At 35.6% G+C, this 25,449-nt stretch overlaps 1 protein-coding gene across 6 annotated transcripts in view; it reads right to left on the bottom strand.

Moving 5' to 3' along the window:
* TRPS1 (transcriptional repressor GATA binding 1) overlaps positions 1-25,449 on the bottom strand; it is a 251,064-nt gene that overhangs the window by 155,373 nt on the left and 70,242 nt on the right. For all 6 annotated transcript variants that reach the window (XM_088022770.1, XM_028122510.2, XM_028122514.2 and 3 more), the window contains one exon: positions 14,015-14,618. In XM_088022770.1, the coding sequence (XP_087878896.1) occupies positions 14,015-14,618 (604 nt within the window). The remainder of the gene's footprint in view (positions 1-14,014; positions 14,619-25,449) is intronic.

Here is a 25,449-nt window from a genome sequence, read left to right as displayed (position 1 = left end):
ATATACATATTTATATAAACCATATGTATATACTTTTAAAAACTTTCTGAAGCTTATTTACATTAATTAATGAAATTATTAAATTCTTACTTCAGACTTTGATTAAAATACCCAACTCTTGCTCTCAAACTTACTCTTTCCTTTTGGTTTAGCATGTAAATAATAAGACCCTTGAGGCATGCATGTTTCTGTGAATTTCTAAAGCCTATCAATTAAAAAAGATTTTGCAGAGGATCTTAAAATTTGATCTCATAAATATCAAAATACTAACTTTCACTCTAGAGGGGGGCTCAGCCACTATATTATTTTTTTTTTGCTGGAGTAACAAAGCTCACCTTCTACTTATATTCTCTTTAGACTTTAGGACTTTGATTCTTCAAGTTTTCCAAACACGAAAGTTCTTTTTTATTTGTTTGTTTGTTGCTTGCACCCCAGTAGTCCCCTGCTCCATCCATCCCCATCTATTCAGACTCCAACCCTTTTCAAGAACCAACTGATAAGTAACCTATTCCAGGAAGCCTTCCTTGATGGCCCAATTAAGCAGAGGTCACATCTTCCTCTAAAAAAATTTAAATAAATAAAATACCACATTTTGTTTCACTCTATAGCACTTGACACTCCTTTTCTTATACTACAATCATTCTTTCTGAACACTATCTCCCCTACTTGTTTGCAAATGACTTGAAGAATCAGTGTTCACAGCATGCCCATATTGATACTGCCCCTAGAATATTTTGTACAAACTAGCTTTCAATATAAACACTATTAAATGCCAATTAATTTATAAGTCATTCCAACTCCTGTATTTCCTATAATTGATGTCACTTCCTGCTATCCATTAGATATTTTCTTCTGAATGTTCTCAAACTTTGAATATTTAAGACCAGCTTCATTATTTTGCACTTGCAAAACAGTTCACTCCAGAGTTTTGCTAATGACACCACCATTCATCCAAAAGCAATATAGTAAGAAATGTGGACTTTAAAGCCAGACTACATGGGCATGATCTAGCTCGACCCAGTCACTAACTAGCCGGTGACTTTGGGCAAGTGACTTTAACATCTATGAGACTCTACCTCTTCTATAAAATGAAATTAAAGGCAGCACCTATGTCATGAGGTTATTGTGAAGATTCAGTGAGTTACTACAGATAAAGAGCAGGGCCTGGCCCACAGTGATTATTGAGTATTAGCTATTATTAGACCCCTCTTCCAAACTCAAAGCCTCATTTATCATAACCTCCCTCCTCTTGGTCACCAATACATGTAAACTCTTGGAGATTCTACATCTAGCATATCTATGGAAATTATTTCTCATTTTCACTATCCTAGTGAGAACTCTTGGTAACTCATAGGGTAAAAGATTAGCCTACTAATTAACCTCCCTCACCCGAATTCTGACCTACTCACACCCTTCCAAGTATCCTATGTAAAATGCCATATTAACCTTATTAAAGGTCTGATCAAATTATCTTTGGCGCCAAAACTCATGATGGTTCTCTATTTCCTTGTGAAATGAAGTTCTGAATAGCATTTAAGGAAATTTTCCTAACCTATATGCCAAGTTTTAGCTCCCCAAACTACACTGCACATACCTTTTGGTCAAGCTTTTCTATTATCTACATCCTGAAAGTTCCCTAGGCTAACCTCACATTGTTCTAACTACCTAGCTTGCCCTCCATGCTGTCATATTCACCTGCTAAAAGCCCAGGCTTTTCTCAAAAACCAGATCAGAAAACTCTTTATGACACTATCTTTAGTCACTTAACTGAATGTGATCTGTTTCTCTTTAAACACCCAAAGATCTCTGCTCTTCTCTCTCCTGTTCATACTATAGTTGTCCATATACCTATCTTATTACTTATAATGACTGTATATTACGTGAGGGCAGGAATACTGATTTATTCATAGTCATACTCTTTATAGCATCTTTCATGGTTTCTGAAATCTAGTAGGTGCTAAATTATCATTTATTGGATGACAAGAAAAGTTAGAGACCAATATGTCAAGAATGATTCTACAAAGTTGTCTTTTATTTTGGATTCCTGTTTCTTCCAAGTCTTTTGGAGTCTAGGTTAGTTTGGTCTAGTGCATGTTGGTTCTTTGAAAATAAATCTTGAACCCAGATGAATATTAGCACAGTTAAATATAAACACAACCAAATATGCACTTGAGTCACCCAAACAAAACAAAAAAAAGGGTATTTTGTTGAAACTTCATGAACCAGAAATACAACCAGTCCCTAGTATTATGAAAAGACTTTGCATATAGCAGTAAGATGCTTGGAAAAGCAAATGAAAAGAGATGAAGGTTAGAATGGTTTTCTACACTTCCCTTTAACACCTGATTTTTATTCTTACTTTACAATAAGCCATGTAAATGACCTTGAGCAAATTAAAATAAATTCAAATATTTCAAAATAGAATTTGTGTACCAAACACTTCACTGAGTAACTATTAGCATCAATTTTACATAAAGTTAAACATATTAACTTTAAGAAGGTTTGGAGAGAGCTAAACCCTTTGAGATAGTATATCCATATCTATCTATCTACACATATTTACCTCGTAAGACTCATGTCAGTATATTATACTATTTAAATAATCTTTGAATACCAAGGTAACTAAGGAATCTATCTTTCAACTTATAAATGTGAAATAGAATGCCTGATTAGTTATTTGCTGGCGTTTCAGAAATGCACTTTATTCAAACCATCATATTAACTTTTTCCCCTACAATAATCTTTAAAGAAAACATTAGGGTTTCTATTTCTTAGCTACCACTGCGATATAATTCTAATTACTTAAAGTCAAGAAATGATACTATTTTTCTGTTTCCCAAGAGTATATATACACAGCCTGGTAAAGTAACGTATACTTGTCAATAAACTCTGCTATTGTGTCATCCCGTAAGGCACGTGGTTATATGGAAATCAATTCTAACAATTTAAAGTTACAAGCAAGATACAATCATTTAGCTACTTGGATATTCAATACAACATTATTTATAATAGCAAAAACTGGAAATAAATGTCCAGCCACAAGAAATCAGTTATCATCTTTTCTAGTACAACTAGTACAATGTATAATGAAAAACTATAAAGTCAATAAATAGGATGTAGCAGAATATATACTAATATGGAAAAATGTTTACAACTTATTAAAAAGTAAAATTGAAGGTTATTTAACAGTAAGCCTATAAACCTATGTTTGTATGTATATGTCTATGTGTGTAGGTGTGTGTGTGTCTCCAGAAAAGGATGCACTGAAGTGCTGAGCAGTCATTTTCTTATTTTTTCTTATTTACATTTTCTAAAATGTCTATAATGAACATATATATTTTAATGGAAAAGAAAAAGTCCAAAAATACTAATTTAACATCCTTCTCTCTTTTTGTAGACTCTCCCCAATTTCTTTCTCTATTTCATCCCTTGCCTCACCCTAGGGGCCACCTCCTCTCCTGAAACTCACAGGAACTGAGTGGAAATATGGTCACTTTCATCATGACCACTGATATTTCAAGTAAGTCATAGGTGAATAATGGGATACTAACTGTGAAGGAGCATAAAAAATCTAAGATAGGTTTATAGTTTTAAGATTTCAGTGGGACAAAACTGAATTATTCACATCCATTAAATAGAGTTTGAATGATTCACAGCCAATTTTATTTTTATAATTGTAATGAAACAGCTGGGATTAGAGTCTATTCATGGACTCATAAGAAATTTGCACCCCACCTACTAAAATTAGTTTCTGCATCCAAAACTCTGATTTGAACATCTGACTGAACAAAACAGGCATCACCACTCAATGCCAAGAAACTGAGGAAATAGACTTTAAGCCTGTCATATTCTCCCCAGAATTATTCTATTTCTCATTGCATATACTTCCCTTTATCATCATACACAAGCAGCCCCTTAATAACATGATTTTTGAAACAATTTATTTTGAAAGACTGAGCTTTCTTATATAAGCTCAAAGAATATAATTGTTGAAGATTTCAGACTGTACTGTGACAGTGCTTTTTTTTATATATAACATGGATTCTCAGCCATGAGAGGGAAATCTGATTTAAGAATGCACATATCAAATATGTGATATCTCTTTGGACACCAGCAGTACTAAGTCTAAAATATAAGATTTCTGTCTTAAAGTTGGCCTCAGGTATCAATTCACATACCTGAAAGTTTAAGGTTTTACAGAAAATTGACTTGGCCCTCGAATTTGTAATTTTAAAGAGATGAGTAATTGTATATTTCAATCTCTATAATTTTCCAAAGGAAACAGTGCACAAGGATTGAATGACTCAGTCAGGGTCACACGGCTGGTTAGTCACAAAGTGAGTCTAGAACACAAAACCTCCTTGCCTCCAAAATCCAGGCCTCTTTCCACTACATCACAAGGGAAGAGTAAAAAGAAAACATGAAATCTAATTTTGCCAGAAAATAAAATCCAGTCAAGCCTGAATCACAGCTAGAGACTGCCTATGAAAGGTGGGGACACACCAGCCTCCAAACCCAACTATAACCTCAGCAGCCTGGACATCCTACTCAAAGAATAATTAGGATCTATTTTGGAGTTTCAGAAATATTTACATCACATATGAACTTGAGGCAAGCTCTAAATTTCAATTTGATTTTAAAAACCATCTGTATTTTATAGACCTATTATATAAAATATATATATATATATATATATATCCTAAAATTTTGACAGTCATATTAACTGGATAATTAATCTATAGACCATAGATTGCCTATCCAGACAATCCACATTTTAGAAAGCTCCAACTGTCTTTGAGTAAGTTATATAACTCAGCTAAAACAGATTTTCTTGAATGATCAAGAAAGTTTCAGGTGGTAAAGAATGAGGTAAAACAAACAAGTGTATTTCCTAAAATATGGCCAGCCTCGCTTCTATTGTATCATACTTTGCAAAACAGATACGTTTCTGAAAAGTTATAAGTAAATGAAGGTATTTTCATTTTTCAATGTACCCGGAAAGAAATTTTAACGTTCTATACTGAGTCTTTAGAAAAAAGCCAAATAATTATTTTTAAGAGAACAGCTCTCTCAAATGTAGTATTTGTACATTTTCAAATTCCCATACATGAGTCTGACTTAAGTTATATATATAAATGACATCATACATGTTTTTCTAAGTGTTATTAACTGGTAAGAATAGCCTGAAATTCTGTATTTGTGGCATATAACAAGCACAACCTCAATGCTAGTTGAGAAAGTATTCTTGTGCTCCTGTCCTTTTAATACTTTATTAAGAAATAATAAAGAAAGAATGTTCTAGCTGACATTCTGAAAATCCTATAAAAGAAAAGTACTTTCTAACAAATCAATATAAATATTTCAGCAAAACACAGAAATGAAAATCATTAAATTCCATATTTTAAAGAAAAAAACCAACTTCTTCTCTGTTATATTCCCTTGAAGCCCACACCATTACCACTAAATCTATTACACACACAAGGAAAATAAAAACTTTAAAACTGAGCTGAGAAATTGTGAAGCATAGAACACTGTCCATGGGACAAAATGAAAACAAGGAAAAAGAAAGCAATTTCTTCCCTGAAAAGGGCAAGCCTATCTGAGTTGACTGCCCATGACTCAATTCTCCTTAAGAAAATGGGTCCTGCTTGAAAATAAATTTCTCTACAAAATCACAGCCCTGGCTATTGGTCATTTGTTATCTACCATAAACATGGTAAGAAATAGCTCTTAAAGATTATTTGCCTTTTCCTTAATTATCTGCATTCATCACTAAATATGTCAATTTGCAGCTTAACAGTTAAACCTTAATTAAATATTTCTAGGATATTATTCATGAATGAATTTATTTTGTTTTAAAAATGACCCATTTAGAAGATGGGTCAAAATCCAGTCCTCTGAACATTATTTGTTATCAGTCATGTATTTTCTCATTTAAGTAACTGTAATTATAAGAAACTATCCTAAGGAAATGATAAAACAATAAAATAACATATACCAGGAGGTTCATCAAAGTTTCTTTAGAGCTAAACATTGGAAGTTACCTGAATGTTTATCAGGAGGCGATCTACTGAGCACATTATGATGTAACTATTTCATGGCACAACATGGAGGCAGTAAACCAAATGCTGTAAGTTATATTTGTTGATGGAAGAGATGTCCACAATATATTGTTAAAGGAAAAGAGAAGGTTACAAAAGAGTGAGGCAATGATCCTATATGTGAATACAATATATATTTGCATGCATATAAAAAATAAATTAGAAACCTATATAGGAATAGAAAAGTATTTATGGGTTGGAACTTAGGACTGGTTTTCATTTTCTTCAGTGTTCTGTATGGTTATACAGACACTTCTTTTTTGAAAAGCATCTATCATTTGCATCGTTTTCAAAGAGTGATTTTTCCATTTTGTACACAAAACACACAGAGAGTGTATGTTTAGATGGAACAAATTATTCTGAAACTGCAGAGTCCCCAGGAATTTATTAACAGATCATGGAGAGTCAAAGGAGGCTGTGCAATGGTGGAGAGTATGGACCACACTCAAAGTGCCCACGTCAGAACTGCATCTCTGCCATTAAAAGCAGTGTGACCTCGGGCAAATTAATTAATCTCTCTGCCTCAGTTTCCTCACCTAAATAAAAAGGATAATAACAGCTTCAACCTCAAAGGGTTTGGTGAGGATGAAAGTTGTTAATTCAATAATAAACTAATGGAAAGGCCGTAAATTTTTAATCCTGGAAAATAAAATACTAAATTACGTGGCAATCAATTAGAAGTATCCATCTAACTAACCAAATTCTCTGTTTTTTGAATGCTTTCATGTACAGTTGTTCTAACGTAGTTTCCCCAGGTTTTGTCTTCCACATCCAGAATTCAAATTGGGCAGCTAGGAGGTACTCTCACGCTGTCCACTGCATTACTGACTAAACACCTAAAGTTGATTCCCTGAGAACAGATTACTTTATGGGACATTTCTCCACCAAGACTTTTTTTTTTTTCATGACTTAGTATAAGTCCTGAATACCAAAATGTAAACAAAATATAACAAATATAACACTACAGGCAAATGGAATTCAATAAACCACAGTCATGGATCTCATCACTTTTCTCAAACAAAATATTGTGCTTATTAAAAATCTATTTTAAAAATCTTTCCATGTATCCAAATTCTCATAAAAGTTTGACTTATAATCACAACTCATCTTTTTTTAAGTGTTAGTAAAACTATAAAGTCCATCTTGCCTTTTAAACATATATCCATATATCCTTTGCTTTCCCTGGCTAATCATGATGTTACAAATAGGTAAATCTCCAGGGTATAAAATGGTTCATCGCTTTCATAATTAATATGCCAAAAGTAAATCTTCTCAATTGAGAAACTATCTTTTTAAAGAGGAATGTTAAAGTGTAAAATTCTGTGTGGGAGCTATTTGATCATTCCGATGTAAATAATGATACCAACCACTCAATTTATCACTCACAAACATCCTGTACTTACAAAAACAAAAGGATGATTCCTTTGCCTTACTCCTAATCACTAATAACATAAAATATATATATATATGCCTTAAGATAAATATTGTGGATTTTTTTCCCAAAATAAAGTCAGATTCCTGGTTTTATTCTATTTATAAATTATGCTTACTTACAAACATCTATAAATGAGAATGTTGCTTCACCAAAATGAAACAAACAGATTCTTCAAACTTCCCAGATATTATGTGCATCTCCTTGAACTCATAACACAACTAGATGCAGCAGTATCCTGCTTGCCAATCTTCCTTGAGTTAACCAGTAGACTATTCTAGTAACCAGTGTCTTCGTGTGTAAATACTTAATGAAAATTCCCTGAGAGAGTCAAAGGAAAAAGAGGGTAAAGAATATGACAATGGAAGCAATATTTACTTTTTTGTTGGCATCAAATAACAAAATATACAAAAATCCAAAATAAAAAAATCTCCCGGCATTTTAGGTAATCAACAGTTCTGTTAAATCCGTCCATTAGATCGGACTTCGCCAGAAAAATACTAGATTCACATCAAGGGTGTGTAGCCCACGGCTGCCACACTTTTGAATCATTCTCCATCTGCTGCTCCTGAAACTTGGGCCACCTTCTATATACTCTTCATTTCCAACATCTAAGAAAGAACATTCAACAATGGGTTCCTTTTGGGGCCCTGTTATCTCCTGACTCATGTAGTCTGTGAGAAAAGGAAGCCAAGCAAAAGATAGTTATACAGGAAATAATTAACAGATACTGTGCCGAAGGATACCATTTCACAGCAACTACAAACTTACAGCCCAATTCACTAAAAGATACATCTGTTTCCCCTGCTTTACAAACCTGGGCCAGCAACTATGCCAGACTTCACAAAAAGTCTAGGTTACAAAAAAGGGAAAAAAGAAATGCTTCCAAAAATACTTGAGCCAATGGAGCTGACTTATAAAAAAGAAATTAGAATAAAAGAAAATCCCATTGGTCAAGCCAGTAAAACCAAACATACATGTATCAAATTGGCTTTAGTTGTGATCTCCTGTCAAAAATGGTATACCTATATAAAAGATGAATAACCAATAAAGAAAAAAAATCAAGCTACCTAGATTTTATTTAATAAAAACAAAACAGTCATGTTCACTGCTACACTTAACTAAGTCAATGAATGGACTGTATTTTTTAAATAAATCTATATTACATCTGAATTTAAATCATATCCTTTTCTAACAGGTAGACCACAGAAATTCATCTATGCAAGGCAGAAGCACAGAGATATACAAAGATTATTAATTCTGGATATAGTATACTTTATTCAAATATCAACAAATCAAATATCAACAGTTACCTAAAGAAAGAATTTATCAACGTGCCCTAAAAACTACAAGTTTCATAACCAGTGATTACGAAGGTGTATCCTTCCCATTTTTCTAGGTATAGTCTGTTCTCTTTGGATTAAGTATACCTATATATAAATACTCAAATGGAACTAGAAAAAGTTATATACATAAACATTCTATTACATCACTACTACCCGCAGATCACTGAAAAACTGATTTTATTTTTATTGAATGTGAAGGAAAAAAACCAACATCAGACTTTTCCCTTGAAATCATCTTTAGTTAAAAAAGTTCCTGCGATCTTCTGTCACTGGTTGTAAAGGCATTCAAAACTGTCGCCTGTTTGAACGTCTGTTTGGCTGCCAATGGACTGTCCCCAAAAGAACATTTTTGCATCTCAATAGACTGTCCGGTATCAACAATCTTTAAACTATAAATTTAACACCACTGAAGCCAAGGGGAAATAACATCTACTTTGTGCTGTCTTGATATCACATTTACAAAATGAACAAATAATCATACTACTTTGCACTTATCTAGAACCCTGCATCTGACGATCTCAAATGGCCTGACAAACATTAATTAACTAAGCTGCACAGCACTTCTGTGAGGACGGCAGGCATTTTAATCCCAAGGGTGGGATGAACGGAGATCCTGGGAGGCCCTGCCTTTGACAGTCAGTGGCTCAACTTGGAACTCAACTCCCAGAACTTGGAACCCATCTCCCATGGCCCATGGCGGAAGGTCTCTGCCAAAACCAACTGGTGCAAAATGTACATGTTGAAATGGACAGACTTCCCTAAATAAATTTACACTGGAATCTAAAATCATTTTTCCCCTAGATGCATGAAGAAAGTGGACTGATAACTAGGGTGTCTGAACCTATGGGAGAATTAGAGTTATCAGAGCTGATGAGTCATCTATGACACGCAGATGTTTACCTGGATGTGGATTTGCCATAAACTCCCCCTACACAGTTACCATCTAAACCCAATTATACTTCTGCATTTCATTAAATGAAATAGTGCATTTGATATTGGCAAAATCTTTGTGAAATTTAATGACAGATGCTTTGTTCCTATTAATGTGGTTATCTGTTAAAAGACATAGCTTTCTAAATTATAAAACCCAATCAAAAACATCAATTATAAGAATGAGATCTGGAATTTCTTATGCAGGAAATCATAAGACTACTACAGTTGCATTTGTATGAGTCTGTCTACAAAATGAATAAATAAATACCTTTGTGTAAATATACATCATAGAAGGAACTGGCCAGAAAAAGGCACGTGATTGTACTACGTTCTGACTACCCTACACACTGTTTAGTTTAACATGAGAAAGGAACATCAAGTTGAATAATTAAAACCAATTAATTTTTGCTTTTAGCACAGAAAATGTTAAATATGTTAACCTCTTCACAGAGCCAAATCTTAAGTTTAAATGAAAACACTGTATTTTCAAAACATTTTCAGGAACTTATTCATGTTTATAAAATCCTTCTAGAAGTTTTAGAAGAGTAACAAAGTTTTCATATAAACTTGGGACTATTTCTAGCAGAGTCTAAAGTTTTTAATGTTTCTTCCTACTCATAAAAGAAAACAAAACCCGGGCGCCTGGGTGGCTCAGTTGGTAAAGCGACTGCCTTCGGCTCAGGTCATGATCCTGGAGTCCCGGGATGGAGTCCCGCATCGGGCTCCCTGCTCGGCAGGGAGTCGGCTTCTCCCTCTGACCCTCTTCCCTCTTGTGCTCTCTATCTCTCATTCTCTCTCTCTCTCAAATAAATAAAATCTTAAAAAAAAAACAAAACAAAACCCAATGAGTTTACAGAAATATTAGGTAGTTAATACACAACAAAAAACTAATTTTCATAAAGCAATTTACAAGATAAAGCTTATGTTAATGTGCCCCTTGCTATCCTCAAAGCACAGTGGTCCACACAGATCACATACACAATTTAAAATGTTTTGTAACCTATCAATTTCATACTGGTAACAAAGGAAAAATACAAAACATTTGCTATGTGAAAATATACATAAATGATCTGCTATTGAACACAAAACTAAAAGCCAAACACCTATGTAAAACAAAAAAAGAAAAGAAAAAAACTAATGAGAAAATATTTTGAAATTTTAGTTCTTCTCTATGATTCTTATATTTCTTTCCTCACTTTGAGTGCAGCAAAATTTCATAACTGAAACCAGTTAAAAACATGTATCAGAAAGACCAATATCCTGAAAGCAACTATAATTGTGTGCCTTGTGAATGGCCCTAAATACCGTGAGCCTGCTCTTTAAAAATGTTTCCACTATTAACCAGCATAGGGTTGCACTATTTCAAATTAACATTTTCTGCTGCACAAATTTCTCATAATTCTCATTATCAATCTGTATAGTAGTCAGTTGATAGTCAAGTTTTTACTTTTAATATTAGAAGCTACATGTATAAGTGTATTTACAAGTACACTTTATTAAGGCTACACTGTATGTACTATTTAATAAAATGACTTTTAAAACCAATTTTCCTTTTTTCAAAGTGCTTTCTATTTCTAAATAAACAGGCCAAATAGCAAGATAATTTCAAGTTCCATTCTATTTATACTCAAATATGAATACTATATTCTGTATATACACATTTACAGACACCTATATTTCCATTCAATACATGTAAATTGTATTTGCATATTTTTATGGTGTATTTATACACTTTTATAGGACACCTTCACTAACAACTAGACCCCTACAACTATAAAATTAAAGCACAGTGTTTTTACCTTCAATAAATATGATAGTGATACTCTGCTGGGTCTTTCCTTATTGAGGGCAGAGGAATGAACTGAGAATTCGCTATGATAATTCAGCAACACCAACTTCTATCACCAAAGTAGAATTCTTGTCGAATTCACACTCAAAATGGGCTCTGCTCTTTCTCTTATATGCCTTAAAAAGCTGATCAGCTAAGATATGTGTACGTTAAAAAGTTTTAATTCACTTAATACACTAAATACTGCACAAATTAAATCAGTTACACTTCCTATTCCAAATATCCAATAAAATCGGTGATTCCCAAAAGCAATATTCAAATACAATGAAAATATGAATTTTAAAGTCACATTTTACAAAAGTCAAGGAAGAATGACCCACGGCTTTATATATATAAATTTTGTCATCTCTCGAAATTTAGATGATCGCCTTTAAAAGATCACAAATCCCATGGTTAGGAATTTGATTACTTGTAGAACATGGTGAAGCGGTCCCTCGTTGAAGATTTCATACTTCAGCAGCTAATGTGGAGGAACTAAAGAAACAGTTGCAATGATGCAACAGAAACTCTGAAGTCAGAGAATTAAGGAAGTGGAAGAATTGAAGAAAACAACTTTTTAGAAAAGAATCATCATCCCCAGTCTGCTCAAAAAACGTAACACTCTCAGGCTCAGGTTTTGGACTTAACCACATAAAAAATGATTGACCGTTCCAAATTCTCAGTGTATGTACATGGTGGCAGAAAAGGTAATATTGCAGAAACAGTGTAAAAGAGGCTAGTATCAACCTGGTATCAAACAACCTGGTATCAAATGAAGATGTCACAGATGAAAACTATTTTAAAATGGGAAAAAAAAATGGGTGGGGAGCTCTAGTGATACGGATGTAAGGCACCCAATTACAACACACTGTCAAGATACGATATGAAATTTAAAAACATAAGACATAGCATCCCTCCCTTATAACCAAAAACCAAAGAGCCACTTGAGACCAGAGGAGTCCTGACATGCTAAGAAAATAATGAACATTTACAACTGCAGCCCCATATATATGTATTGGAAAGAAGCTCCCTGAACTGGACACCCTCCTTGAAGGGCACAAGAACTATTTCTCTTCTTTTTAAAGTTACTTATAATCAACTTGCGCCTTCCCTACAGGAAGGATTCTTTGTTTCTTGGAGTACAAGGGGCACAGCCTCTTCTGTATTCAAGCCCTTCTCTTAGCTCCAGGGCCTGACTGCAGCCAGGAAAGGGAACAGCTTTTATAATTAACTGTGCACCTCTAAGAGGCACTGCTCAACTCCACTAGAGAAACCTGAGAAGCACAGATAGGCTTCTGAGGATCTGCAGGAAATGAGAGTAGAGAAGCCACGCAGACACTGGAAAGAGAAATTTTTCTCTCCAGAATCCATCCAGAGAGACCCCAGTGGTCTCTGACCCGCAGGTCAAAGCATTGGGCTGGCTGTGCTCGCCTTCCTAACTGGCCCTTTTGTAAAGGTTAGCTGCTTTCTGATCCTACCTTCTAGGCACCAACAAAGCTTCAAAATCATGGAGAAAGCTCAAAACTTTCTCGGAGTCAAGGTGAAATGTCGAAGTGGGGGTGCCTTAGGCAAAAAGCAAGCATCACTTATGGAGAGTTCGTAAATTTTCAAAATCTAAACTATTTCTTGACACTGCTACAGAGCATGAAGAGAGAGAGCAAGGATCTCATCGTTCTCAGAGGTTCTGTTTTTCCACATGGGGCTATGTCCTTCTCCCTACAAAAGCCTGATCATATAAAACACACCGGTCTTTCTCTACTTTGGATGCTCTTCACACCACTCACACTTGGTCTATCTCATTTTTTCCCTTCTTTTTGGTAACTAAACAACAACAAGCATTGTCATTTGTACATAATTATACCGTCAGTTCTAAAAAAAACTACATTTCCGTATTAACCTCTCACCATGGGCTTTGCATTCCTAGTGATTTAAATCTCTGCTAATTTCCTTGTTAACCAGATACAGTGTCACACCACCTTAAAATTTGAAAGTCATTTACCTATTTTAATGTAACAGATGTGCAATCTTCTGGGATTCTGAACCCCCCTTCTCCAAATGTGGACTTGCTGTTTTGCATAATCACCAGGAATGATTAACCAACATTCAATCTGAGCTAAGAGCAGTGACAAACAAGTGATTGCCTACCACTGTATCAAGGATGTGTAGAGTTCACACACACACACACACACACACACACACACACACACACACAAGCTACTTTCTGCCACTTCAGCCTTATGAGTATAAATCCCCAGACTGAGACAGATCATTTAGTTTCAGTTGGTAAGACTAAATGATACGAAATCTAGAGAATATGTGTCCTCCCGTTTTCCCTTCAAGATAGGTGAATTATTTAAAAATTAAACCTTCCTACCCGTAACAGGGACTGGGATTCATCCTTGGACTTGTTTTCTCCCGATGCAGGATACTGCTGGGTGAGGGTCCCCGACTTCTCTCCGCCAGCTGGCACCCCCTGCAGGAATCCCTTGGTCTCCACAGCCAAGCCATAAATAGGTCGCGCCAGATGGGCAGCTTCGACATTGGGGCTATCCCTTAGAGTCTTGGTCTGCTCTTGGGTGCCGGACACGGGCGTCAGAAGCCCCAGGCTCGCCTGAGTATAGGATGGGCTGCCTCGCAGGATGTCTGCCCCTCTCCAAGTCATGTTTCGAAGGTCATCACTTGAACTCTCGGTCCAAACTTTCTCCTTTAGCCCATCTTTATCTTCCACCTTCTCCCTCTTCACCACACTCTCGGAAACTGGCTCTCCCATTTTAGAGTCTGGATTGAGCAGACTATAGACCTTGAGGTCGATTTTGGGCTCCTCCTTGATGGTGGACACAGCATGGCCGTCCTCCTCACCATTGGCTGTAGTGACGTCCTGCTCCTGGCAGTGGACAGTGTTGAAGTGCTCCAGTAGTGACTGAGTATCAGCAGCTGTGAAACTGCACTGACGGCATTTGTAGCAGCTGTGAGCTCTCCTGCAGAAGAAAACACTCATTAGAAATCTAGCATTAGGAAGGGCTTGGAGAAAAAACAGTCTTGTTGAAGAGACTGTCTTGTTTCCATTGGACATTCTTTCCCGCTTTGTCGAAGATGAGCTGACACAGAGTTGAGGGTTCATTTCTGGGCTCTCTATTCTGTTCCACTGATCTGTGTGTCTGTTTTTGTGTGTTCCTCAAAAAGTTGAAAATAGAGCTTCCCTACGACCCAGCAATTGCACTACTGGGTACTTACCCCAAAGATACAAATGTAGGGATCCGAAGGGGCACATGCACCCTGATGTTTATAGCAGCAATGTGCACAATAGCCAAACTGTGGAAAGAGCCAAGATGTCCATCGACAGATGAATGGATAAAGAAGATGTGGTATATATACACAATGGAATATTATGCAGCCATCAAAAGGAATGAGATCTTGCCATTTGCAATGACATGGATGGAACTAGAGGGTATTAGGCTGAGCAAAATAAGTCAATCAGAGAAAGACAAGTAACATATGATCTCACTGATATGAGGAATCTGAGAAACAAGACAGAGGATCATAGGGGAAGGGAGGGAAAAATGAAACTAGAGAGGGAGACAAACCATAAGAGACTCTTAATCTCAGGAAACAAACTGAGGGTTGCTGGAGTGGAGGGGGGTAGGAGGGATGGGGTGGCTGGGTGATAGACATTGGGGAGGGTATGTGCTATGGTGAGCGCTGTGAATTGTGTAAGACTGATGAATCACAGACCTGTACCTCTGAAACAAATAATACATTATACGTTAATAAAAAAAAAAAGAAGAAGAAGAAGAAGAAGATAGCAGGAAGGAAAGAATGAAGCGGGGTGGATCGGAGGGGGAGACGAACCATGAGAGACTATGGACTCTGAGAAACAAACTGAGGGTTCTAGAGGGGAGGGGGGTGGGGGGATGGGTTAGCCTGGTGATGGGTATTAAAGAGGGCACGTTCTGCATGGAGCACTGGGTGTTATATGCAAACAATGAATCATGGAACATTACATCAAAAACTAATGATGTAATGTATGGTGATTAACATAATAAAAAAAATAAAAAAAGAAAAACCAGTCTTTAAGGACCTGAATTTTATCTCCTGCAATGTAATAGGTAGGACAAAATACACCATTCCCAACAGCGAAAAGTTAGAATGTAATTAATTGGCATTTCTGGTTCCATATAAAGAATGTGACATTCCCTTTTGTTAGATCAACCATAACAGGTAGACACACACATACACACTAATGTGTCCACACTCCAGCCAATTCACAGTGAAACTCAGTTGTTGTGTTTTATTATTGAAAGACTTGTTTTGTTCATCAATTCTATATTATTTAACAGACAAATATATTTGTACACTGATTTCATCAGTGGACTTTTCACTTTCTCTTTATTTCAACTAAATCGACATTTTTTTCATTATAAATATACATACATCTCTAGTGCTACTTTATATAGTGTTTACATGTATTAAATTCTACTCGATTACAGTGTTCTTTTCTATCATACAATTTAAATCAATTTAGTCAATGAAATATAGTTGACTGATCTAATCTAGTAAATAAGATGTATCAGAAGCTCAAGATTTTTTAAGACAAATTCCATCTATCCATGAGGCTTTAGGAACATTCAACAACTGAGCGTCTACTGCGTGTGCAGCACGACAGGGGCTGACTGGATATATTCATTCATAAAGAATGTGTGAATGCAGGTGTTTTCTTTTTTAAAAGGCATAAAACAAAAAGAACGTATTGTTGAATTTCATAGCATCCTCTGCTATTAAAGATGGAACACTGTCAAATTAAGACAAATATTTGATTAACAAAGAAGAACAGAGGCACTGTATCCTAAAAGACGTACTGGGAAGGTACACAAGTGACTTGGAATAAGGCATACTTATAAAAACTTTGCATGACTCTCTAAATAAACTCCATGTGGAAACACTTGCTACTTCACTAATGCAATCCGTTGCCAACTTAAAGTAACAAAATAAGTCTGGAGAGCTATTACTTAAAGCTACCACCACGTATGTGCGCATATATATATAACTGTAGATGATCATCACAAATTACTTTGCCAGGCCCTGGGGTCACATTGGTGTATGTAGAAGAAACCCAGTCTTTGTCCACCTGGTGTTTAGAGTCTAGTCAGGAAGGACGATCCTCACATTAGACTATAAATAAATATAAAGAGTGGTATGTGCCAAGAACTTTTATGGATGGGATGGTAATGGGGTTGATGGGCTGCGTGGGGCAGTCAGGAAAGCCTTTCTGAGGGAGAGAAAACCAATGGATGAAAAGGAGCTATTCTTGTTGGAGGAGGAGGAGGGGGAAGAAGGCACATTCTAGCCAGTCTGAAATACTGAACAGAGGCCATTGTTGCTTTAGAGGAATAAATAAAAGGAAGCATGTCAATCAACAAGCTGGAGGGGTCATCTTAGAGCTTTGTAGACCATGATAAGCAGGCAGAGAGATACCTGCAGAGGTTAAAGGAAGCAAATGCAAGGTCATAGGTGCAGAGGTAGCATCGTTAAATGTATGTTTCAGTCACTTGGGACCTTAACGGTTTCTGTACTGAGTAACTTCATTCCCTTATGAGACCTGTCTGATGGCTGAAAAATCCAAAAGAATGTTCATATTTTAAGGAAGCAAAATTCAAAGGTATTAAGATAAGTAACAAAATCTCAGCCAGTATTTGTCGAGTGTACTTAATGCAGTACAAAATTGTCTTCTTATCATTAACAGCTTACCTTTGGTTGAATAAATATGGATATTTAACTTTTAATTTTTACAGAAGGTTGTTTTCTACCTTTTCTCCTATTTTTCTTCACTGTTTAAGTAGTAAAGATAAAGCAAAAGTAAATACAACAAGGGTGAATAATTTAATGATGAACTGACCATAAAAATGTAATGTTAAAATTAATTTTCTCAAGTGAAAGAAGCTTAACCCTTGAGAAGATGTCTATAACCAAGAGTTAATGAATCTTGCCCCAAGGTCAAGGCTAGAAAACCCCATAGAGGATTCAGATCACAAAAGACAAAAGACAAAAGACTCAAAATCTAGGACCTTGAACCTATGGGAACTTCAAATAAAGAGCCTTCCTAGCAAAACTATATTTGAGTATCTCCAATGGGAGATAAACTCCTAACTTCAAAATTGTACCAAAAAATGTTTATGTCTAAGAGGTTCAATCATACAGAGAAAAACAAATTTATCAGAATGGTTAAAGATCAAAACATACCCAGGAAATACCCTCCTGAAGATATACCACATAATCTATTGAGTCATGTAAATTAAACAAACAAACTTCAGGAAGCACTTTCACAAGCTCTGATCAACCTTCACCGCTAGACAGTTCTAAGGAGTTCACTGCCCACTACGGCAGTAAATTTATGGTTTCCTTGACATGGTGGGGTCTCTGTTTGAAATCTCTGAGGGGAGTTCCTTCCAATAAAGTAAGACTATCAATTACCACTGCTCCTTCTACCAAAACTGGTACTTTATACAAAACCAAAAGTTCAAAAAGTATAAAAAATTCCAAAGTCCAAAACTTCTACAGAATTACAGTGAAGCTACTTCAAGAAATAAAGACAATTCTAGGGCAACAGGAAGGAGAGAGTACCAATGCACAAGAGAAGAAATACAATTTCCTAGGGTACCTTGCAACAAAATATTTTAAAACAGCGGGATCTCAGTTCTTATTGGAGCATTTAAGAGTGTAGACTCTGGGAATGCCTGAATTTCAATCTTGGCTCTTTTACTCTCTGTGTGACTTGAGATAATTTACTAAACTTGCCCCAATGTCTTCATCTGCAAAATGAAAGTAATAGTGCCTCTTGATAGATTCTTGTGAATATTAAGTAAATAACACCTTAGTAGGTGAGTAAATAAGTAGGGTCAACGAGTATAAATCCCAAAATTAAATAGAGCCCTCTCTTCTGTGTGAATCTATGGTCTTTGTGCAAAGGAGTTTAAACTTACAAACTAGCATTTTGTTATCATCCTTTTCCATTTCCCTATGTACCTTAACCATGATGGACATCGTTCTTAAAAGTAAGTTTATTTCCTAGAAGACCCTTTGCTTTAAGACACTGACAGGGAGAATATATTCTATGCCTTTTCTGCTTCGCCTAGTGGCATTCAATAGCCTGAAAGAATGAGGAATTTAGTACTTTGCTTAATTGCCTACCTTTACTCTTTTCATTAATAGACACAGAATCTTAAGATTCTGAATCACAAAAAATAGAAAAAGGCATTACCTATATTTTATTAAAGTCTTGGGAGGTGGAGATGCCTTGAGTGTGTTCATTAAGGTGGTTTAGAATCATGATATATCTAGTAATATATCTCAGTAATTCAGATTATGTGCCTTCAATATTGACTTATTCTGCAATCTAGAAATGTCCTTGAGCCGTCCTATCCCTCCACCAAATAAAGACAACGCATGCAACCCTTACCCATGCCTTGACTGGTATGTCTCCTTAAAAATACAAAGGCCTTGGGTCCTTGCCCAGGCACTGAATTCCTCACAAATTATCACACTCAGCTGTCTGGGGCTTCTAGGTTCTCTGATTCCAAGTCATCCCAATGGACAACCCCTGACTCCTTTGCAGATCTCAGCAAGAGTTATTCTCATCTGCCCCACAAAGGAGCTCCCGATCTGATTGTTCCAGGCAAAACCGTCCCTGGCATGGGTGCTGGAGAACCATCAGAGATGGGTGGGGATGATTATATATAGCAAACAACCACCACCACCACCACCCTCCCCACCACCACCACCCAACTGCAGAACTAAGTTCTCGGTGAGAACCAGGTTTTACAGTGAAAAGAAAACACATTTTAACAGGAAGGATATTAAAATAAAGTTGTAATAGTAGCTCAACTCACACACCTTTCCTTTTGAAGAGTTCAAAGTGCTCACACATATCTGATCTCCCATTTCCCTGAAGGATACAGCCCATTTTACAGATAAGTACAATGGAGAAATGGTGACTTGTCCCTTGACGCTACATCGAGTCAGGAACACAGGGCTTCTACCTTCCAGATGGATGTTCTACTTTTCTCGATCCTTGATAGCCCAAATTTTTAACTTCATAGAAATGAGTGAAACCACTGACAATATGGAAAATGAAAACGGGAGAGGAAGGGAAATGGATCATCTGACAGTAGAAAACACTAACTACAGTAATGGTCTGCAAAACATGCTGAGTTTCTTAGCAATACAGGGTCCAATGCAACACAGGTAATGCCCTTCTAGCTCTGTTATTCAGAATTTTAAGATTCTGGGTGTAACAACTATTAATGAAAAGAGAGTAAAGCTTGACAATTAAGCAGTCAACTGCTAAAGTGCTCAATCTTTCAGGCCGTTGAACACAGCCAGGTGAAGCAGAAAAGGCAATTTGCTACATAGGACTCTAGAGACCAGAAGGGCTTCTTTCTCCCTGTAATATGTCTTAAATAAATGATAGAAAATATTTTAAAAAGATATTACTTTACTTTCAAAAGCTTAGAGCCACATAAACTTTTTAATAACCTACACTAACATCCAGAGCAGTGTGTCTCCAATTCTAACATGCATAGGAATCACCTGGGAATCTTGCTGAAATCCAGATTCTGATTCTGGAAGATTGGGCTGGTACCCAACATTCGGTATTTCTTATAAAATCCCAGATGATTCTGATGCTGTTGGTCCCCAGACCACACCGTAAATAGCAAGAATCATGAAGCCATGGTCAGAAAGAACTTCAAGATGGGTATTAGTTAGTATGGAACAAACTGTCAGCACTTGACAGAACATTTTCAAATGAATTCTTTATGATGAGCAACATCATCTTCCCTCTTAAAGCACATACAACTTCATCCCACCTCTGAGAGTCAACACTAACAGCTTTGGAAGTTAAAACTACAACTATAACATTATCAAGCATAATCCCCAAACAAGAATTAATTTCTTTTTTTTTTTTAATTACACTGTGTGGGGATCATCTTTCACTATTTAGAGTGCTAGGCCATTTATATACATTATCCCTCAATAGTCACACAAAGTACATATTCCATCCCTACTTCATGGGATAAGAATCTGAAGCATAGACAAGTCAATTCACATAGACTAATATGGAGGACAAGACACAGTTATTAAGTGCTTATCCACGGTCCTCTTTCATGGATGTTGTTTGGTAGCTGATACAATGTTACTAGCTGATTCAGGAGTCAGTCCCTGAAAGATGTACATGTATTCTCTGATGTGTGTCATTCTCTCAATAATTACTGAGAAGACCTTCAACATAATGCCATGTCCCCTAAAAATAAAAATAGATGATTTTAATTCCTAGTATAAGAAACATTACAGAAGGATACAAGTTTAGTCACTGTGAAAATACATTAGTTTGGACTCGCCTCTGACCTACAAAATGAATTTCATTTTATCAGCATTCATATAAAAACCTCAAAGAAGTTCAAGGAATCTTCCTTGCATTTCCCAAGATCCACACTCTCACCCATACAGACTTCCCAAATGATTCAACCCAAGTATGCCTCGCACCCTCTGAGCTCCTCCAAATCTCTGTTTTCTTCTGAGAACTATTTCCACATTGCCTTTTATTAAAATCTGGTGTATGTCCTAGATTACGGTTATATTGTAATTGCCTTAACATCAAGATCAATGTTCACACATCTCTGTATCCACTCTCCACCGAGAACATCCCATAGTAAATATATACTTAATCACAAAAGGGATAAACCACCACAGCTCTGTGGATGCTGGATTTAGTATGTAGAATCATAAAGCAGCAAAGAAATACTAAGAAGAAGTACACAGATATATTTCATAGACGGTGTACTTTGAGTGGCTTTTCTGAATAAACCCTCCATTATTTAAAAACTCCTAGAACTTCTGGCTATATTTAGCCAAACTTCTCCTTAATACAAATATATGCTTTGCATTAATTTAAATTCTATATTCTCCTGCCAAACGGATAGCAAACACTCTCCTCATGCTACCTAAGGGAAAAAGATGTCATTTTCATAGGTCTCCCTAGCATAAGATTGCCAGATAAACACAAAATGACGACTTGAATGGCAGTGTAAAAAAACAAATATTTTAGTGTTAGTATGTCCCATGAAATATTTGGGATATATTTACACAAAATCAGTATGTCTCATGTAACATTTTAGACAACGAGGACATGAATCAAAGAAATTCGACAGAAAAGCTAAATCATCCCTTGCTTCAAGAGAAAACTACAAGCTGCCTAACAAAAGACCAAATTGTACTTAATTCAAGTGACTTAAAATTTCTGTGAGAAAAGTTGTTTTATTCCTTATCCTATTTAACAGAATTTTCATGTGCTAAAAAAAGGTATTTATTTCAGTTCCATCCATATTTCAATGTACAGTGGCCTTAGCAGTAGTGTTTCATTCATTAGCAGAGATAATACATTATTTTCAAAGTTCATAAACGGCTGAGCTTTTCGAGATGCTAGAAAAAGATCAGCTCAAAGATGCTACTCTATCATTACCTTACTCTGATAAAACTTCTATATTTCTATTTTTACAATAAACTAGCCCACAGTATATGTGAAGTCAGATCTGAGCAATGCTTTTCTCTTCTAAATGTAAACTCCCAGAGATTTCTGCCAGCATTTGAAAAGCTCTCCTTTGAGGTGTACTTCTTAACCACTGAAATCTGTTTCTTCTTCAATGACTAAACAAAGCATGGAAGTAAATGAGTAGATCATAAATACTAATCAATTAGACTTTGAAAGGTATTTTTTTGGTAATTATGGAATCTAACACCTATGGACAAATTACCACAGAAGAAGAGTAAATGAAGGTGGTTTAATTTAAATATAGATCAATAGATCTGGTATCTAATAAAGTCAGTCATTTTGTAATATACACTTGCTGGTATCAAGGCCTCTAACATGCAGCACTTGAGATTACGGACACTGGAGAATGAGGAATGAAAAGCAGGTGAAGAGAGTAACAGAGGGACAAAGACAAAAAAAAGAATTACAGGTGAATAACCAGATTGGTCAACTTTTAGAAGCTGGAACTGCAAATAATATTCAGCCTTAGTTAAGTACAGAGGAACAGTCTACAAAATATAAGATAAACTGAACTCGCCATTCAATCCACTCATCTTGTATTTTTAAAGTTGAAATAATCTGATTAGTGTTTACTCACTTGGAGTAACTGGGTTTCTTAAGGGGAATATGGGGTCATTTCATTTTCAAGTGGTAGAAGAAAATACAACTCATGTCATATCTGAAAAATTTCAATTTATGATTCCCTGATTCACTTTCAAAAAGAAGATATCCCTTACCAAATGTTAAAGGAAGACAAACCTCCCCATAAAATAGAAAGTGAGTAAGAACTGGGAAATGATTTCTATGAACTGATATGAACTAGAAATCATGACTAAACTTTATTTTATCCCAGGAATTGATCATGGTTCTTGTATAAAGTCTTCAGGACCATTAAATCTGAAATTCTAAACATACATACAAATAAAGATAGTGCTGACTGTGGGTTATTTTCTTGAAGGACTGTAATATCCTGGGTAATGTTCTGTCTCACAATGGAAATTCTCAGCTTGAACTATTAGGTCCATTTCAAAGTATTACAGGCAACTGATTTATTAGGTATTGTTTAAAAGAACATGTCACCTAACATACACAAATCTAAATGTAACCATCATGGTCCGCACCTTTGAGAAACTCTGTGCTAATGCACTATGTACTCAGCTTTTTCAGATGTGTTGATAATTAAGAGTTTATCATAAAATCTGTTCTTTAGAATTAGCAGAGCACACAGCCCATGATCCTTTCTGTGCTCTGTTAAGATAGAGATTGAGCAGTAGCTACCTTAATTTGACCAGCTATGGTATCCAACGTTATTTCCTTCAGTCTGAGTTACAGATTTTAGGTCTAACAGATTCAAACACTGTCTAAACATTTTTAAATGCATTCATAAATCTCCAACTGGACAGATGCTTGTCATCAGATTTACTACCAAAAATATGTCCATTTTTTCACATTCTAGATAACAAGCAGGTAGACAATGACAATATTAATGATTTTTAAGTAGTTATTTACTCATAAGGGGGATTGAGCATTTATTCAAATATTTGTTGGACTTCACTGATGAAAACTCATGTTCCATTTTCATTTTAAAACATTATCATATAATGTTAGTCATATACACAATCTACATATATGTGCATGTATGTATAAATATATATACACATTCATATTTAGGTTTACAAAAAAAATAAAAACTGGAACATGATCATAGAATATGATTACATATATATGTATGCCTTCTCTCTATGTGTGTTGGTGTGTGTGTGTGTGTGTGTGTGTGTGTGTGTGTGTGTATATACAGAAAAATACAGAGATCCATGTATGCATATATGCATATACATATATAGAAGGAGATGATATAGAGAAAATTATATTTATGGTATAGTTCCATATACGTACATGAATCTATATGAATATATACGGTATATATGTGAATATGCAAACACACACATATAATATGTATATAGTTTTGTTTTGCTAGTTTCTGAACTCACATAAAATGGTATCCAGCTGCAAACAGTCTTCAATTTGTTTTTATTCTGCCAAAATTGTACTTATAAGATTCATCTATGTCATATCCAACTGTCATTTACTTAAATTCACTACTGTGTAATATTCCACTGTATGAAAATCTACAAATTGGGGTGAATGGGTGGCTCAGTCATTAGGTGTCTGCCTTTGGCTCAGGTCATGATCCTGGGGTCCTGGGATCGAGCCCCGCATCAGGCTCCCTGCTCAGCAGGAAGCCTGCTTCTCCCTCTCCCTCTGCCTCTCTTTCTGCTGGTGCTCCCTCTCTCTCTCTCTCTCATGCTCTCAAATAAATAAGTAAAAATCTTTAAAAAAAAAAAGAAAAAAGAAAATCTACAAATTATTTAATGATAATAGCTATCATTAATTGGTATTTTTTTCCTTTTTTTTTTTTTTTAAGAGGGAGAGAGCATGCATGTGTGCAAGCAGGATGGGAGGGGCAGAGGGAGAGGAAGAGATAGAATCTTAAGCAGGCTCCACACCCAGCACGGAGCCCAACACAGGGCTCAATCTCATGACCTTGAGATCATGACCTGAGCTGAAATCAAGAGTCTGACGATTAACCCAGGTGCCCCTGCTGTTTTTGTTTTTTGTTTTGGTTGTCCTGCTTGCAAAAACTGCTACTGTGAACATTTTTGCACAGGTTTCCAAGTGTATCCATGAAAGAAATTTTCTTCTGAGGACTGTAATTATGCTTCCAATGGGAATATGAGCATTTGATATTGCCAGAATTTTGTCACTTTCTGCATCATATGTATTGACCATTTTTACCCTTCATAATTTTTTTAACATCTATGTTTTCTGAGATAAAGTCACCTCCTTTTTTCTTTGGTTAGTATCCGCCTCATGTAACTTCATCGATTCTTACCTTCTTGTTACTGAGATCCAACTTAATTACACTGAATCAAAGGATATGTTCTGTATGATACTTCTTTCTGAAGTTTCTTTTTGCTTAAAATGTGTTAATTTTTCTAAGTATTTTATATATGCTTGAAAAACATGTGAATTCTCTAAATTTTTGGATGCACAACTGATACATTTTTATTAAATGAAGTTTGTTAATTTGTTGTTCTAATCTTTTAATATTTTGAAATTTTTTTTCTGTTCAAACTTTAGTAACACAGGTTGCTTAAAATCTATCACTGTGATTGTGGTTTGTCATATTTTCCCTGTAGTTGTCAATCAGTTTTTGTTTTACATAT

This window comes from Eumetopias jubatus, unplaced genomic scaffold (genome assembly GCF_037043125.1).
Source record: "Eumetopias jubatus isolate StellerSeaLion01/CBP00866 unplaced genomic scaffold, mEumJub1_p1.0 scaffold_4, whole genome shotgun sequence".
Taxonomy (NCBI): domain Eukaryota; kingdom Metazoa; phylum Chordata; class Mammalia; order Carnivora; family Otariidae; genus Eumetopias; species Eumetopias jubatus.
The sequence above is the reverse complement of the archived record's forward strand: the minus strand, read 5'-3'. Positions and strand labels throughout refer to the sequence as shown.